This window comes from Epinephelus moara, chromosome 2 (assembly GCF_006386435.1).
Source record: "Epinephelus moara isolate mb chromosome 2, YSFRI_EMoa_1.0, whole genome shotgun sequence".
In the NCBI taxonomy this organism is placed as follows: domain Eukaryota; kingdom Metazoa; phylum Chordata; class Actinopteri; order Perciformes; family Serranidae; genus Epinephelus; species Epinephelus moara.
Genome location: NC_065507.1, coordinates 28,234,270 through 28,253,392, shown reverse-complemented (window position 1 = coordinate 28,253,392; position 19,123 = coordinate 28,234,270). Strand labels below are relative to the sequence as shown.

Genomic DNA, 19,123 nt, shown 5'->3' with positions numbered 1-19,123 from the left:
TTGATCTGTTGACTCTGCCTGCAAATGTGCGTATTTGGCTTTATCTGCAAAAACCCCCAGAGACCGGAATTGCATGCAGGTTTCTGTTGTCTCTCTCTCTCCCTCTCTCTGTCTGTCTCACTCTTTCTCTCTGTTATGTGCATGAGTGTGTGTGAAGAGAAAAATGACTGGTGAAAGATCTGTTTAAAAAACAAACAAACTTTTGGACCAATTAAGGCTTTTTGTAGGCCTTAACATGAAAACAGACTGTCTTGTTTGAATGGTTGGAGTTAGAACTTGTCTTATCATTGATGTGTTTTAAGTCTGATCATGTATTAAATTAAAAGTGGCTCTGGCATGTTTTACAAGCCACATATGATTAATTCAAGCTGTTACAAATCAAAATAATAATGATATTTGGTAACAGTATGGTTATTGTCTCCATCACAGGCATAAAAATGGCTGGAGCCACTTCATGGTATAGAAACTGACATGCTTGCACAGCAAGGTGGATTGTCTACACAAAATGCAACACTTTGAGCTCCATTTATTATGAACACTTCCCCCGCCATTGATGAGAGTTTCCATCATTTAAGGCCCCACCCCTTCCCGCCATTTACAAGATATTCCGACAATCCGTGTTGTCACTGTTATAAGATAAGGGGTGTTGTTACACATCTTGTGAAACAGAACAGCATTGCTGTATCCAAAAACAAATGAAGAAAAAGATTTGCTGGAAACTGGAGGAAGATGTTGTTGACAGAAATGTAGCAGCTTCTACGCCACACAAAAAGGCCAGCCGCGACGGAAAAGTTCACAGTTGCGCAAGCCATGGTGATGTTGATGGACTCAGACTCTGATGACTCCTGATTTGATCCAACATTCTGAATCCGATTTGGGCAAAGAAGCAAACAAGTTTGGTGGGATGGAACACGATCTCTATGGTGGTTACAGTGACACATGGACAAAAGGACCACATAGGGGAGGGAGACAACAGAACACTGAACGATCACTGAACGTGTTCTGCTATACCTCGAAGAGAATATTATTTTCATTATTATTTTATTATTTTCATTTATACATTTCACACTGATTTAAGGAAATGAGGAAAGTGTATTATACATTCAAGTGTTGATAAAAAAGAAATGTAATAAGATAGAATAAAATGTTTTTTTGTGTTTAAAAACAGAAGGTCTTTTCTCTAGTTTCATGTATATACTGTTTATTTATTCATAGAACAAATTATTCTGTGGGTCTTGAAAGATTAGTGAATGTGATCAAAAATGCTGGTTGTGGCTGGTAACTTAAAAATAATACTCTGGTGGGGAAAGTGTTTAGTGAAATATCAGAATGAATAATGAATGATGCAAATGATCAGCGTATCCTCATACAGAGGTTCATATGATATCTCACAAATTAGCACTCCATGAATGACGTTATGTTATGTACGCCTTTTTGTCTACTGGTTTTATTACTTTGCTTTTGCTCATCCTTTCTTCAGGATTCATTCTATGGGGTTTCCTGGGCTCTATTGGTGCCACAGGTGTGGCTGATCCAGTTAATGAAATCTTCACCTATGTATATATGCATGCCCTGTGACTTGTCTTACCCTATTTGCCCTGATGAAGGCCGACTCAGGCCGTAACATTTTGGTAATTTTTATCTGTTCTACATGAACTAGCCTGTTTAATAAAGCTTTTTAATTGCAAGAGTGCCTTGGACCGCCTTGTCTTCTCCTTCCTCATTAGGCTTCCTGGCCAAGGACCAAAGAGCACCTGCAGTTTTTAACATTTTTTACCTTTTTGAACGCCGCTGCCCTCCTTCCTTTGTCTTTTCCACAGGTAGAGTGTGTGTGCAATCCAGGTGGCACTAGTGCACTTGCCCACTTGTATGACTGCTGGATGACCTCTGTGATCCAGTGGGAGAGTCTAGCTTTTGACTATCCAGACACTCCTGTTTAAAGTACACAAAGAGTTGATCCGTAATCCTGTGGGCCTGTGTGGCCCTAATGTTCAACTCTAGCTCTCTAACAGGGCAGAGTCTTCGCTCCTCTTCTCCACCGCATGTGGGCAAAAGAAGAGACAAAGCTCAATCATCTGACTGAGTTGTAAATCTGAGAGAACCTTCAGGAGAAAGGCCAGGCCATCATCCGACCTAGACCTGCAAAGCCCCTTGTGGACTGATAGGACTTGCATCTCCCCCACTCTCTCTGTAGATGTCACTACCAACAAAGTGGGGGGTTGTTCCTCCCCAAGGAGAAGAACAGGGAGCAGTGGGTGAACTCCCTACAGGCAAACAGATCCTGTCCCAAAGCTAAACCAGATCTCTGCCATCACACCCGGATGGTTCAGGTTCATGGTTGAGACAACCCAGGGGTCTGCGCCCAAGGCTACCCCGACCATGTGACGGGCTGATGCAATGCTGCAGCAGGCTAGGAGGAAGGATTTAGGAGGAAGGCAGCGGCCGCCAAGAACCTTGGTCCAGTGCCCTGCCACCACACTGACTTGTAGTTCTTCTACTACTATCGCCTGGAGCCCAGGTTCTCAGGAGGTGGCTGAGGGCATTCAGCTTTAGTGGTGGTCAATAACCTATGTGCCCCCAAGTGGCAGCCAAATGTACCGGACACCTTTCGAGCGCAACGCCAAGCGTGAGCTCGTTGCAGCAGGCACCAGCCTGTTGCCCGAACATCTCCGGCAGCTCCACAGGCAGCTTCATTGGCCAACAAACCATCTATTATCTTACAGTTCCTACTGGAGGTGCCTGCTATACCCGGGATGTATTTTGGGGTCAAAAGTAGAGCTGTGCTATGACCTGAGCCACTGGGAACAACTGGGCCATGCCACGCAATATGTCTCAAGTGTGCTAGGTCATGGCCAGAGTGTCAAAAAAAAAACTACAAACAGCAATTTGCCTGGGGACTAGATGTTGATGGCAGCGTGGCTGGCTACAGGATCACCTACAGCTGGGAGATACTGCTTGACCTGCGACCACTGATAGCAGGCAACGCAATTCCGCCCGTTCCCCACTCGCTATGAAGCGATATCTTGGCAGCAACAGGTGGAATATCGTCCAAAAAGCACCGGAGGAAGAGAGGGAAGAGAGGAGGTGTCCAATGCAGACTGAGGAAATATGGGCTGGATAACCGACACCGGCTTCCTCCGCTCCTGACTATACTCCTCTCTAATGTCCAATCCATCCGGAATAAAATGGACAAACTAGAGGCTTACACTAGATGTAAGCGTGATTTTAGAGACACATGTTTGCTGGCTTTTACAGAGACGTAGCTGAAAGCCTCGGACAGCAATGAGGATCTACACATCAGCCGCTTTGGGCACCCTGTTCGGATGGACCGGTCGCCTATCATAATGAACAAAACCTGCGGAGGTGGAGTATGTTTTTATATAAATGAGAGGTACTGTAATAACGTCACAGTTCGGGAGGAAATATGGACCCTCGACCTTGAGCTCTTATCCATTTCACTTTGGTCCTTTTATCTGCCAAGGGAGTTTCCCCAGCTCTTCTTCACCATTGTTTACATACACCCTCGGGCCAGCATCTCGGCAGCCACACAGCTGATCGCGGAGGTAACTTACAGATTCGATGCTATCTCACCCGACGCACATAAATTTATTCTAGGAGACTTTAATCAATGCCAGATACACAGGACTCTGAAGACGTATGAGCAATATGTCTCCTGTGCAACAACTTTGAAAAACTCCACAAATGACTTTTGTTATGGCTCAGTGCCTTGTGCTTTCAGGTCCCTGCCCATGCCTCCCTTTGGAGCGTCTTACCACAGCAGTGTCTTGCTGATGCCAATCTACAAACCCATCTGTAAGAAGCAAGTGCATACAGTAAAAACAGTAAGATGCTGGACAGAGAACAGCATTGTCACCTTCGATTTGACAGATTGGGATGTCTTTTATACTTCATGTGTGGATTTAAATGAATTGACATTAACTGTTTCCTCTTATATATCTTTTTGTGTGGACTCTAATATCCCCTGTAAGGAAATTACCATATTTCCTAACAACAAACCGTGGGTCACCAAGGAACTAAAAAATGTCATAAACATGAAGAAACACATCTTTTATACAGGGAGCACTCAGGAAAAGAAAGAAATTAACAGAGCGGTAAGGAGTGAGATAAGGAAAGCTAAAAGAGTTTATAGGGATAAGGTGGAACACAAATACACCAGTGGAGATCTTCGGGCAGCTTGGAAAGGAATAAAGTCTGTATCCAAAACCAAGGAATTGATTATTGATTTTAGACATAAGAAGGACACTCCTACTGAGTGCATCATACATAACAAAAATGTCGAAATTGTTTCATCATACAAATACTTGGGGACCTTTTTTGACGACCATCTCAAATTTGATGTGAACACGGATTTTATTGTGAAGTGAGGGCAACAGAGAATTCATCTTCTCAGGAAACTAAACTCTTTCTCTGTCAGGCCTGTTATACTCTGTCGATTTTATCAAGCATTTATTGAGAGCCTTGTGTGTTTTTCTTTTATTTGCTGGTTTCATTGTCTTTCAGTTAAAGACAGAAACAGCCTGACCAGTATTGTTAAGTCCTGCTCTAAGATTATCAGAGTGAAATTAAGAGACTTAAGTTCCTTCTGCGACCAGCAAATCCTCCGAAAAGCAGAGTGCATTTTAGCCTCCCCGACTCATGTTCTTGCAGGTGAATTCTCTCTGTTGCCTTCAGAACGCCGCTATGTCCTACCTGTGTGTAAAACAAACCGCTTCTCCAAATCATTCATCCCCTCTGCACTCAGACTTTTAAACTCTTCATAGGGTTGTATTCTTTTTTTTTTCTTAATTCCTTGAAGGAATGTGTGTGCGTGTTCTTAAGAAGCCTTTTTTTTTCTTTTTTTTTAGGCTATCATAGGCTCTTTCTCATTATTCCACACTAAGTTCCTGGTGTGTGTATGTGTATGATGTTGTCTGATGTCTGATGTACTTATTATTTATTGTGTGCCATGTAGGCTACATGTATCACAACAACCTGCTGCTCATAACTAATTGCCCCTTGTGGGATTAATAAAGTTGTTTGAATTGAACTGAAATGAATTCAATCCTGAGAGGAAGTAAACACCATCTGCTCCTGGGAAGTGGATAGAAGTCTGTCTGTCTTGTCAGTGCATTCCTCTTCTTTTCTTTTTACTTTCTCTCGCTTAACACAGACCTTGACTGGCCAGTGGAGATCTGAAAATCAGAGTGGTCATGCACACCTGTGCCTTATATACTCAGCTGGTATGTATTAAATAATCAACTACATCATCTGTCAAGTGGGGACATTCACCATACATATGGATTATGTAGTTTGGTGTCAAGATAGTCTCAATACAATAGAGAACTCAGAGTTCATTTGGTTTCACATGGTCCCTAACACCGGTCTCCTGGGGAAAAGTCCTGTGTTTTGTAATACATCCACCACTCCAACCTACCTCCTTACGCAGACTATCATTCCTTACGCTACTTCTTTACTCCCATCAGTGCACCAGTCACATGATTGCAGCCTTCCCGATAATGTGTGTTATACATGAATTACTGGCCCATTAAATACATATAGTAGTGCATTATGTTTCAGAGGTATATGTACGAAAAGTGCATGACAACAGCCTGAAACATTATGTATTTATAATGGTTAAATATCTGCCATTATACTGTAGACAGTGTGGTTGTGGTTGGAGTATTTTACTACATCAAATATATAGTGAAATATATATAATGACCAAAGTGCTCTTATCCAAGGTCTTCAAATACCAAAGCTGCATGGCCCTTGCATGTGACACTGAAAGCCCCCTCTAATGAAACAGCTGTTTCCTGGGTGAAACTTGTAACACGTGTTTTAAGCTGGCTGTGGTTAGGTTGAGGTAACATATGTTAAGTTTTGGAAAAAAACATCATGTTTTTGGTTTAAAGGTAGAAAAGTATCAAATGTGTGGTAAATATGTCACGTGACTGAATTAAGTATGTCATGGATGGCCGTAGGTTATGTAATGTTTTATTAGCAAAGGATAGATTTTGTGTTAAACAGCACGGACTTTTGGTTTCAAACAGGACACCAAAAGCGGTTGGTGAAAGTCAGTGTTTATTTGACCCATCCACCACCCCTTCCACCTGCCCTGTACGAACTTTCTCGATTTTTATGCTATGTAAGTTGCTTTTAGCATCAAATATTGACACAAATTGGCTCATAGAGATGCCAAAAGGTGGCTTCAGTGTCTGTATCATGCACCGAGGGGCGTGTAAACGTGTTGGTACTTCACAAACTAATGAGAACGGGCTGTGATGACACTGGTGAGCAAAGTTTCATTTGCTGTTATTTTTGGACGGTGTAATCTTTAAATTCACAGTGCACAGCCCTCTCTCTCTTCTTTGCATCAACCTTTTGCTCATTGTGACCTTTTTTAAAAAGGAGTTCTTCTACACAACGACACGTTACATCTTATATGCTGTCACACTACTGTCTGATAGCTTTATATTATTAATGTCTGATGTCCTTTTCAATTTTACCTTTTTTCAAATTACCATGCATGTTTGGTTATGCATCATCATCTCTATTGTGGTTCTTCTGTATCTTATGATCACACCAGTTACTCTGACAGCAATGACCCTGGAGCGCTATGTGGCCATATGCATGCCCCTGCGTCATGGAGAGTTGTGCTCCACACGCAGTGCTATAAACTGCATCCTCATCATTCACGGCCTCAGCTCTGTACCCTGTATTGTTGTCTTCTCCAACTTCTTTGCATCAGCTTCTCTAAGCTTTTATGAACAACACAGTGTGTGCTCTATGGAGATATTCATGTTGTTCAGATGGCATGATCATATTAGGTCAGCTTTAAGTCAGTTGTACTTCTTGATTATGTGTATTACTATTGTATTCTCCTATGTTCAAATATTCAAAGTGGCCAAAACTGCATCAGGAGAGAATAAAAAGTCAACATGGAAAGGGCTCAGAACAGTAATTCTTCATGCTTTCCAGCTGCTGCTCTGTCTCATCCAGCTGTGGTGTCCATTCATAGAAGCTGCTGTACTTCAGATTAATTTCAGGTTATTTAACAATGTCAGGTACTTTAACTACATCATGTTTAGTCTCGCTCCACGATGTCTCAGTCCTCTCATTTATGGCCTCAGGGATGAAAAGTTTTTTCTTGAACTGAAAAAGTATGCTCTCTTTGGCTTGTATAACAAAAAGTACTGAGAATAGCTTTAATCTAGTTTCTACGTATTTAAGATTTAAAATGTTTTGTTTCTGTTAATATTAGGCTACATTTCTTATTTCTTGTTATGAGCATGACTGTGATTTTACTGCTGTGATGAATACAATGTCAGCAAACCATTAACCCTGAGGTATGACCAACTTAAACTACATCTTAGACTGAACACTTTTTTTCTGTTCTTTTGTGCATTTGCATATTTTACATGACTGGATTTAACAGGTCTTTGCCCCATAAATGCAGTTTATTATAGATCTGTGTAGCAAATAACCCTGTCGTAAATTAATATGTTACACGTACTAAAAGGACAACTGTTTATCTATACACTGTGATCTTGGCTTATACTATATAAGTTGTATTTTGCCTTTTAAATCCATTTTATGGTTTCTCAGTTTCCACCACTTATCTAGTTAACTGACAATACTATAAAAGAAACCAGCTCTGTAACAATAATGTTTGGCCTGTTTTTCTTCTCAATCATGTTTGTTGCTATTATATTCTTCAATGTTCTAATAAGACCACAGCATTTTCCCACAAAAATACAGCGCAGTGCTTCATCAGTGGAGTGATCTTAACACATAAGCCATGCAGGTTTCCATTCACTTGTAGTGCAAATTATAACTGCTTTTACAGAACATCTGCAAAAGAAAATTCAAATTAATGTGTGTTTTCATCCATTGTCTTAATATAAATATAAGAAGTTGAGCACATGAAGACTAAGGATTAGGCGTAGATGGTGTGACTGTATTATGGTATACCAGGGTATTTAGAAATCCAGATGGTATGATTTTTAATAATGTCAAAACTACAGATGCTCCTCTTTCTATTAAACTCATTGAATGTAGTGCACAGTATGCACTACCAGAGATACAGACACAATTTATTTGGCCTCTGTAGTTGAGGTGACAGGTCTGCTCAGCTGCTCTGCTGATTTACATGAGAGTTCATGTAAAATGGAGGTTGAACCATGAACATAAATTACAGAAAGCTTGTAAAGCATTTTAATAAATTAGTCTGTCATAACATTAACATCTGGAGACTGAGAACAAACTAATATAGGAGTCTGACAATATTTTAATGAACCGACATCATTCCAGACATCATCATCATATCGTGTTTCTTTGACTTCCTGTGCAGACTGAAGGCTGCTGTACACTGTCGGGAAACTGTCCGACTGAATCCAAATGACTTCACTGCACTTGCAGACTCGCAGACTTCGTATGCACATTCACGGGAAGTCTGGGGGTGCTTAAGGCTGTCCAAAGCTACAACTCATCCTGTCCACAAGGGGACTTAAAGCGGACTTTCTGCAGACTTCCAGAGAGTCCGCTTGGGGTGCAGACTTCAGCAGACTTCTCTGATATAATAACTCACTAAACTCAAAAAACCAACTCATGAATGTGTAAAAAAGTTATCGATAGTTAGGCCTATTAAAATGTTACTTGAATTGTGTAGGCCAGAAATAATATTCAACCACATCATGATACAGAGATATGTATAAGTATAGGCTGTAGAGGGACTGAAAATGCATTTTATTATTGCGGCCTATCAAGCTGTGTAGTCTAATAGGCTTGAAAATTGGCCGAAAAACAACAAAAGGTCTTTTAATGTAAGTAATGCCCAATTTATTGAGTTATAGTCCTGTCCTTATTTACAAACATTTGTGTTTTGAACATGTGTAGCCTGTTATACAAAGATGTATTAATACATTTTTGTTTAGTAACAGAAAAAGGCTCTACATGGGAATTATCTTGTTATCTGCAAGAACAGATGAGTAGGCACTATTCATCAACTTGTATGACATATATATTAATATGACAGCAGCAATAGTTGAACGTTTCCACGGCAACGAGTAAAAAGATCTTGAGGGCTGTCTATCAACTGCTTGCAGTCTCTGCCCTTGCAGACTTCACGTGATGACAGTAAGGACATCACACTACATACAACTGAAGTCTGCAAGGGCCGCGGGTGGACATTTGGATTCAGCCTCTGACTTGACCGCAGCTTGTTACTTGTTGCAGTTCATCTCGAACAAGTCTACTGATGAGCGTAGATGACGTGATCCTCATAGTTAACTAATTACTCAGTCATGGACGTTCCTCCTCTCACACACATTAGCCTACACTGGCGGACTCGCTCCCTCGTTTTACAGCATTGAAAAAAACAACGCCTGCAAATTTGCGGGTCACACATGAGTGAGTAGTTATAATACATACTCACACTGACTCCAAAAATGGTTGCAAATTTTTTTTTAAAAAAAGGTCGCAGTCAGGAGCCTTGCAGTGGGGACTGTAGGGTGGGCAGTGGGCATTATGTTTTCGGGTTGTCCATGCATCCGTCTGTCCGTCTGTCCCATTCTTATGAACTCGATATCTCAAGAATGCCTTGAGGGAGTTTCTTCATATTTGGAACAAACGTCCACTAGGACTCAATGATGAACTGAATAGATTGTGGTGGTCAAAAGAGGGCCTTCATGGAATTTTCTCAAATTTGGCACAAACATCCACTTGGATTCCATAATAACTAAAAAGATTTTGGTGTCAAAGGTCAAGGTCACTGTGACCTTGTCCATCTCATTCTCATGAATGTGATATCTCAAGAATGAAATGAAGGAATTTCCTTAGATTTACCAAACACGTCCCCTTGGTTTCAAGGATGAACTGATTGGCATTTCGTAGTCCAAGCTCAAAGGTCAAGACCACTGTGACCTCACAAAACATGCTTTTGGTCATAACTCAAGAATTCAAACACTGATTATGACACAATTTCACAAATGTCAAATTAAATAAAATTATGAAGTAATCACATTTTATATCCAAAAGGTCAAAGGTCAGCTTCACTGTGACATAATAATGTTCTGCAAAAACACTTTTGTGGCCAATTTTTAAGTCCATAACTCAGAAAAAAAACATCCTATTTTGGGTTAAAGAAAGTACAAAATGTGTCCCAAATATGTCACGACTTTGGTACACACAGACGTAAGTTAAAAAAGCATTGACTCCATATTAAAACAGCACTGACTTTTGGGCTCAAACATGACACCAACAGTGGTCTCCTGGCTGCAGGTCTGTGTCACTTTGACCCATCCACACTGCTCCCACCTGCCCTAGACAGACTTTCTTACTCTTTATAATATGTCTGTTGCTTTGAGCATGAAATATTGACACAAATGGGATTATACTGGAGTTAGCTGAAAGACCGGTGTGGCCCACAAATGCCAGAAAGTGGCCTTAGTGTCTGTAGTGTAAAAGTGTCTACTTTGACAATCTAATGAGAACGGGCTATGATGACACTGGTGAGCAAAGTTTCATTTGCTGTTATTTTTGGACGGTGTAATCTTTAAATTCACAGTGCACAGCCCTCTCTCAGAAGGCTGCAGTGAGCTCCACAGAAGACATTCGTTGTTTGAACACCATGGAGGGTATGGTAAACTGCTGTATTTTAACCAGCATCTTTCTTAGAAGCTTGACATTGAATTTTTATCATTTGTAAAAATCAAATTTTCTATTGACAGATGAATTACAAAATGACATTTGATCTAACTTATATCAGTGCCTTAAAAACTTGTGTGTTTACTTAGAAAACAGATATGGCTGATAACAGCTCATTGATTGGTGGTGAGTCTTTACAGCAGCAGATCAGTTACCGGGTCATTATTGTGCAGCTCCTAGTGATGATTTTTCTTTGCATCAACCTTTTGCTCATTGCAACCTTTTTTAAAAAGGAGTTCTTATACACAACGACACGTTACATCTTATATGCTGTCACACTACTGTCTGATAGCTTTGTATTATTAATGTCTGATGTCCTTCTTATCTTGACCTTTTTTCAAATTACCATGCATGTTTGGTTATGCATCATTATCACTGTTGTGGTTCTTCTGTATCTTATGATCACACCAGTTACTCTGACAGCAATGACCCTGGAGCGCTATGTGGCCATATGCATGCCCCTGCGCCATGGAGAGTTGTGCTCCACACACAGTGCTATAAACTGCATCCTCATCATTCATGTCCTCAGCTCTGTACCCTGTATTGTTGTCTTCTCCAACTTCTTTGCATCAGCCTCTCTTAGCTTTTATGAACAACACAGTGTATGCTCTGTGGAGATATTCATTTTGTTCAGATGGCATGATCATATTAGGTCAGCTGTACATCAGTTTTACTTCTTGATTATGTGTATTACTATTGTATTCTGCTATTTTAAAATAATGAAAGTGGCCAAATCTGCATCAGGAGAGAATAAAAAGTCAACATGGAAAGGGCTCAGAACAGTAATTCTTCATGCTTTCCAGCTGCTGCTCTGTCTCATCCGTCTGTGGTGTCCATTCATAGAAGCTGCTGTACTTCAGATTAATTTCAGGTTATTTTTCAATGTCAGGTATTTTAACTACATAATGTTTAGTCTCGCTCCACGATGTCTCAGTCCTCTCATTTATGGCCTCAGGGATGAAAAGTTTTTTCTTGAACTGAAAAAGTATGCTTTCTTTAGCGTGTATAACAAAAAGTACTGAGAATGGCTTCAATCCAGTTTCTACATGTTCAAGATTTAAATTGTTTTGTTTCTGTTAATATTAGGCTACATTTCTTATTTCTTGTTATGAGCATGACTGTGATTTTACTGCTGTGATGAATACAATGTCAACAAACCATTAAGCTAGAGTTATGACCAACTTAAACTACAGCTTAAACTGAACACTTTTTTCAATTCTTGCATTTGCGTATTTTACATGACTGGATTTAACAGGTCTTTGCCCCCTAAATGCATCTTATTATAGATCTGTGTAGCAAATAACCCTGTTATAAATGGATATGTTATACGTACTAAAAGTTCAACTGTTTTACTAATAAATACTTACATTTTATGTACACTGTGATTTTGGCTTATACTATGTGTTTTGCTTTTTAAATCCCTTTTATGGTTTGTCAGTTTCCACCCCTTATCTAGTTATTTGACTCACACCATGGTCAAGATTTCCAAAAACACACACACTATTAAAGACACCAGCTCTGTAAAAATAATGTTTGGCCTGTTTTTCTTCTTAATCATGTTTGTTACTATTATATTCTCCAATGTTCTAATAAGACCACAGCATTTTTCGACAAAAATGCAGCGCAGTGCTTCATCAGTGGAGTGATCTTAACACATAAGCCATGCAGGTTTCCATTCACATTGAGTGCAAATTATATATGTTTTTACAGAACATCTGCAAAAGAAAGCTCAAATTCATGTCTTATTTTCACCAAACCAGATTTGGTGATTGCTGGAATGGTGGACTAATTAACTAGACGACTAACAGGACTAACTTAGAGGGTTTTCGTGAGTTTTATTTTGTTTCTGTTGAGTTGATTAAAGTATAAAAGAGTGCCCTCCCTTCAGTTTCCCCCATGTTGCCCATAAGCATTGTTATCTATGTTAACTCTGTTAGCACCATTAGCAGTTTTAACATAGCTAGTGGTGCCAACGTAGTTTACAATGCTGAAGGGTTTTTGTGTGGCTCTAACTGAAGTCGCATACTCAATGGAGCATCCCCTGTGGAGACTGGCATTACCAGTGGAAACTGCAAATGAGCAACATTGCTAGCTAGCTCCTGGTCAACCCAGCTAGTGCACAGTGCAGAGCAGCCAGGATAATGTAAACTCACCAGAGGGTGGTGTTGAGAATGGAGCAGGATCGGATCACAAAAGCTGCATTAAGATGGACACCACCAGGCGAAAAAAAGACCTGGGAGGCCCAAAACCACCTGGCATAGAACTGTACAATGGAGAGAGCTCATTGAAGCCTTATGTCCCATAGGGGATGAAGAGGAGTAAGTAAGTAAGTACCAGAGGGTGGGCAGTGAGCACTATCTTTCCGTATGCTAATGCAGTGACAGCAAGAGGTATTATGCAACGCGCCGGCCATGTTCGAGCGCCTCATGGAGAGGGTCTTGGCTGACATTCCCCGGAGCCGCTGCCTTGTTTACTTGGATGACCTCCTTGCCCATGCTGCAGACTTTACAGTACAGTCCACTAGCCAATCTGAGGGAATTCTTCCAGGCCAGCCGTCAGGCCTGTGCCTTCATCCCAAAAAGTGTCACCTGTTCCAACGAGAGACGTCCTTCTTGGGTCATGTTGTCAGTGCAGCAGGAGTGTCCACCAACCCAGCAAAGGTGGTTGCAGTGAGGGACTGGCTGGTCCTTCGTGATGTTGGAGAACTGCGGAGGTTCTTGGGCCTATCCTCCTATAATCGGAGGTTCGTCAAGGACCTCAACACCATCGACAGCCCACTACACTGGCTGACACAAAAAGGACAGGCGTTTCGCTGGGGGGAAGATTGTGCCCACTCTTTCATGCAGGTCTGGTCAGAACTCATTGAGGACCATGGGCTGGCCTACCCAGACCTCCAGCGACCTTTCATTGTGGACACTGAGGCGGGCAATGTGGACCTCAGCACAGTGCTGTCCCAGGATGGAGAACAACGTGAGCAGGTTATTGCCTACTTCAGCCACTCCCTCAGTTGATCAGAGAGGAACTACTGCATCAGCCATTGAGAGCTGCTGGCTGTCGTCCTGGGTCTCCGCCACTTTCGACCAGACCTCTACCGGCAGAGGTTTTTGCTGCGGACTGATCATGCATCCCTCGCCTGGCACCTCAACTTTAAAGAACCTGAAGAGCAGCTGGCCCTGTAGCTGGAGACACTACAGGACTACGACTTTGAGATCTGCCACTGAGTCGGCCGACTTCACGCCAATGGAGACGCACCGTCTCGATGTGCCTATGAGGAAGAGGAATGCCGGTACTGCCAGTACGTGGAGGAACAGATTGCCACAGCCCTGGTGGTAGCAGCTTTGCGAGACCCTGCAGCAGACAATAACAACACTCCTCCAGACAGTAGCAGTGGTGGTCCCCAAGCATCACCCACAGCCCATGATCACAGCTTCAAGACCATCGATCCAGTACGGCTCCAGCATGAGCAGAGCCAAGATCCTGTCCTCCCCTATTGAGGGCTGGGTGAAGACAGGCAACAACCAGCATGGCTAACAGTATCACCCCTGGATGCTGAAACTAAGGCCCTCTAATCCCAGTGGTCCAGCCTCACCAGCCATGATGGCCCCCTTCATTGCTGCTGGCAGGCCCTCAGAGGCAACCGTGACATCCTCCAACTCCTGGCACCTTGCCAGCTGCGCCCCAGAGTGCTCCATCTTGTCCATGGCTCAGTGGGGGCAGGCCACTTTTGAGTCACCAAGACCCTTCACCATCTCTGGTACTGCTTCTACTGGCCTGGGTGTCACCAAGATGTTGAGCTCTACGTGCACCAGAGTGAATCCTGCATTGCCCAGAAGGGGCTGACCCAGCGCTCACATGCTCCCTTGCAGCAGTACCAGATGGGGGCCCCCATCGAGCCTGTGGGTGTAGACATCCTGGGCCCTTTCCCTATGACTGACCAGGGGAGCCGCTATGTCCTCGTGGCAATGGACTACTTCACCAAGTGGTCCCTGATCAGAGTGCTACCACCACCGCTGAGCACCTGGTCAAAGAGATGTTCTGTCATTTCAGTGTGCCTGAAGAATAACACAGCGGAACTTTGAGGCTGGAGTGTTCGGTGAGGTGTGTCAGTGGTTGGGCATTAAGAAGACTCAGACCACACCACTACACCCCCAGATCTCCGAAATGGCTCCGGGAGGTGCACAAACTGTCCAGGCAGGCCCTCTCAGATGCAGGACCCAACAGACACAGGCCTATGGGTCTCGCTGCAGAGGGGGGGACTTTGCCTCTGGAGTGCAGATGTGGGTCCACATCCCCGAAAGGAAGAAGGGCCTTTCCCCCAAACTGAGTCAGTGGGTCGGACCTTGTAGTGTTATGGAAAAACTGTTGGATGTCGTGTACAGGGTGCGACTGGTCAAGAGGAACAGGGTGGTAGTGCTCCACCGCAACCGGCTTGCACCCTACCGACCCTTGGCTCCGTCCAAGAGTGAGTCAGAGGCCGAGGACCATCCCTGGACCATCCCTTTCCCAAAAACCACCAACGGACCACCTGGGTGGGCCTCACGACAGCATCAGCCCCCCCAACACCTCAGGGACTTTGTTAGAGACACTTGGGTTGCTGGGGACAGCAGACCAGCTAGGTGGGGGCTGTGTGATGCGTTGGGGGCTGAAATTGGGACTTTCCCAGCACGCTGTGCGATGACGTGTTTTACGGCCATGAGCTGGAGGGACTGTGTTTAAATGTGTTTTAAATCAGTCATGTTGTCTATTCTGCTGTGATTAATGAACATGCATCTAACAAAAGTTGTAATGGGTAACGGTTAATGTTGTGACATGTTGCATCGTGGGTTAAGTTGCATATGCAATTAGTGACCTCCTGCCTGTGTAGATATCAGAAAGTCAAAAATAATGTGTGCTACTGTTAATAAGGAGCAGTTCCTGGTTCAGAGGTCATTCTCTCTGCTGCGTTCTTGTTAGCAAGAAACCTCAGCTCGCTACAATATAGACACAAATGGGATTACACCAGAGTTAGCTGAAAGCCCTGTGTGGCTCACAAAGATGCCAGAAGGTGGCCTTAGTGTCTGTATCACACACCAGGGGGCGTGTAAAAGTGTCTACTTTGACAACCTAATAAGAACGGACTGTGATGACACTGGTGAGCAAAGTTTCATTTGCTGTTATTTTTGGACGGTGTAATCTTGAAAGTCACAGTGCACAGCCCTCTCTCAGAAGGCTGCAGTGAGTTCCACAGAAGACATTCGTTGTTTGAACACCATGGAGGGTATGGTAAACTGCTGTATTTAAACCAGCATCTTTCTTAGAAGCTTCACATTGACTTTTTATCATTTTGTAAAAAAGCAAATTTTCTATTGACAGATGAAATTCAAAATGATTTTGATCTGACTTATATCAGTACCTTAAAAACATGTCTGTTTACTTAGAAAACAGATATGTCTACCTATGAGATGATCGGTAAAGATGATTAACATGTCAGTTGATATCTCTGTGTCCTATCCTTGCTCTGTGTGCATTAATGTGTTTATGCTGAGTGGATGAACATAAGATGTGACATGACGTGGTTTAAATAGTGCATGACAGCCTGTTTTACAGACTGCCAAGATGAATGTGCATGTCCTCTTCTTTTTTTCCTTATGATTATTTAATCTTTTAATTTTGAATGTTGTTTGTACATCTGTAATGCACTGTTTGTTCTAATGCTGAAAAAGCAATAAAAAGATAAATCATAAAAAGAAAACAGATATGGCCTATAACAACTCACCGATTGGTGGTGAGTCTATACAGCGGCAGATCAATGACCGGGTCATTATTGTGCAGCTCCTTGTGATGATTTTTCTTTGCATCAACCTTTTGCTCATCGTGACCTTTTTTAAAAAGGAGTTCTTCTACACAACTGCACGTTACATCTTATATGCTGTCACACTACTGTCTGATAGCTTTATATTATTAATGTCTGATGTCCTTCTTATCTTACAGTATTTTCAAATTACCATGCATGTTTGGTTATGCATCATCATCTCTGCTGTGGTTCTTCTGTATATGATAATCACACCAGTTACTCTGACAGCAATGACCCTGGAGCGCTATATGGCCATATGCATGCCCCTGCGTCATGGAGAGTTGTGCTCCACACGCAGTACTATAAACTGCATCCTCATCATTCACGGCCTCAGCTCTGTACCCTGTATTATTGTCCTCTCCAACTACTTTGCATCAGCCTCTCTTAGCTTGTATGAACAACACAGTCTATGCTCTGTGGAGATATTCATGTTGTTCAGATGGCATGATCATATTAGGTCAGCTGTACATCAGTTTTACTTTTTGATTATGTGTATTCCTATTGTATTCTCCTATGTTAAAATAATTAAAGTAGCCAAAACTGCATCAGGAGAGAATAAAAAGTCAACATGGAAAGGGCTCAGAACAGTAATTCTTCATGCTTTCCAGCTGCTGCTCTGTCTCATCCAGCTTTGGTGTCCATTCATAGAAGCTGCTGTACTTCAGATTAATTTCAGGTTATTTATCAATGTCAGGTACTTTAACTACATAATGTTTAGTCTCGCTCCACGATGTCTCAGTCCTCTCATTTATGGCCTCAGGGATGAAAAGTTTTTTCTTGAACTGAAAAAGTATGCTTTCTTTGGCTTGTATAAGAAACGATACTGAGAATGGCCTTAATTCAGTTTCTATGTACTTAAGATTTAAAATGTTTTGTGACTGTGATTTTCCTGCTGTGATGAATACAATGTCAACAAACCATTAACCCTGAGGTATGAACAACTTAAACTACAGCTTAAACTGAACACCTTTTTTTCTGTTCTTGCATTTGCATATTTTACATGACTGGATTTAACAGGTCTTTGCCCCATAAATGCAGCTTATTATAGATCTATGTAGAAAAAACCTTGTTATAAATGAATATGTTACACGTACTAAAAGGACAACTGTTTTACCAATAAATACTTACAGTTTATACACTGTGACCTTGGCCTATACTATATAAGTTGTGTTTTGCATTTTTAAATCCAATTTATGGTTTCTCAGTTCTCACCACTTATCTCGTCATCTGACTCATACCGTGGTTAAGATTTCCAAAAACATACACACAACACTATAAAAGACACCAGCTCTGTAACAATAATATTTGGCCTGTTTTTCTTCTAAATCATGTTTGGTAGCAATATATTCTCCAATGTTCTGATAAGACCACAGCATTTTCCCACAAAAATACAGCGCAGTGCTTCATCAGTGGAGTGATCTTAACACATAAGCCATGCAGGTTTCCATTCACTTGTAGTGCAAATTATAACTGCTTTTACAGAACATCTGCAAAAGAAAATTCAAATTAAAGTGTGTTTTCATCCATTGTCTTTATATGAATATAAGAAGTTGAGCACATCAAGACCATGGATAAGGTTTTGGCGGTATGACTGTATTATGGTATACCAGGGTATAGTTTGACTGAAAGATATAAGAGTGCCCAGCCTTCAGTTTCCCCCAGGTTGCCCTCTAGCAGCATTAACTATCTTAGCTCTGATAGCACCGTCAGCAGTTTTAGCACGGCTAGTGGTGCCAACATAGTTTACAATGCTGAAGGGGTTTTGTGGGTTTAAATTAAGTTGCTTACTCACTGGAGCTTCCTGGGGGAAGACTGCCATTACCAGTGGTGACCGCGAGCAAGCAGCATTGCTAGCAAGCTCCTGTCCAACCTAGCTGGTGCACAGTGCAGAACAGACAAGGATAATGTAAACTAACCAGTGGGGACTGGAAGGTGGGCAGTGGGCACTATCTTTCCGTATGCTAACGCAGTGACAGCCATGGCCAGAGACATTATGTTTTTTGTGTTGTCCAACCAGTCAGCTGTGTGTTCCATTCTTGTGAACGCTATATATCAAGAACACCTTGAGGGAACATCTTCATATTTGGAATAAACGTCCACCTGGACTCAGTGATAAACTGAATAGATTTTGGTGGTCAAAGGTCAAAGTCACAGTGACCTTACGTTCATCTCATTGTCATAAACACGTTATCTCAAGAGGGCCTTAATGGAATTTCCTCAAATTTGGCAAAACATACACTTGGATTCAATGATGAAATAAAATATTTTAGTGTAAAAGGTCAAGGTCACTGTGACCTCGTCCATTCCATTCTCGTGAATGTTATATCTCATGAAATGACTTGAGTGAATTTCCTTAAATTTGCCAAACACGCCCCCTTGGACTCAAGATGAACTGATTTGCATTTTGTAGTTCAAGCTCAAAGGTCAAGACCACTGTGACCTCACAAAACATGTTTTTGGTCGTAACTCAAGAATTCATATGCTTATTATGACATATTTCACAGAAATGTCAAATTAAATTAAATAATGAAGTGATCACAGTTTCAATTCAGTCAATCAATTTTATTTATAAAGCCCAATATCACA

The 19,123-nt window shown here is 41.9% G+C and overlaps 3 protein-coding genes across 3 annotated transcripts; all 3 read left to right on the top strand.

Annotated features, from left to right (window-relative positions):
* The first annotated feature begins 1,336 nt into the window (after positions 1 to 1,336).
* Positions 1,337 to 7,197, top strand: LOC126401866 (odorant receptor 131-2-like). The gene is made up of 2 exons (XM_050063393.1): positions 1,337 to 1,374; positions 6,354 to 7,197. The coding sequence occupies exons 1-2, from the start codon at positions 1,337 to 1,339 to the stop codon at positions 7,195 to 7,197; spliced, it is 882 nt and encodes a 293-aa protein (XP_049919350.1).
* A 3,605-nt stretch (positions 7,198 to 10,802) lies between these two features.
* Positions 10,803 to 11,726, top strand: LOC126401858 (odorant receptor 131-2-like). The gene has a single exon (XM_050063379.1). The coding sequence runs from the start codon at positions 10,803 to 10,805 to the stop codon at positions 11,724 to 11,726; it is 924 nt and encodes a 307-aa protein (XP_049919336.1).
* A 4,714-nt stretch (positions 11,727 to 16,440) lies between these two features.
* Positions 16,441 to 17,364, top strand: LOC126401847 (odorant receptor 131-2-like). Its single transcript, XM_050063368.1, has one exon. The coding sequence runs from the start codon at positions 16,441 to 16,443 to the stop codon at positions 17,362 to 17,364; it is 924 nt and encodes a 307-aa protein (XP_049919325.1).
* Positions 17,365 to 19,123: the final 1,759 nt, after the last annotated feature.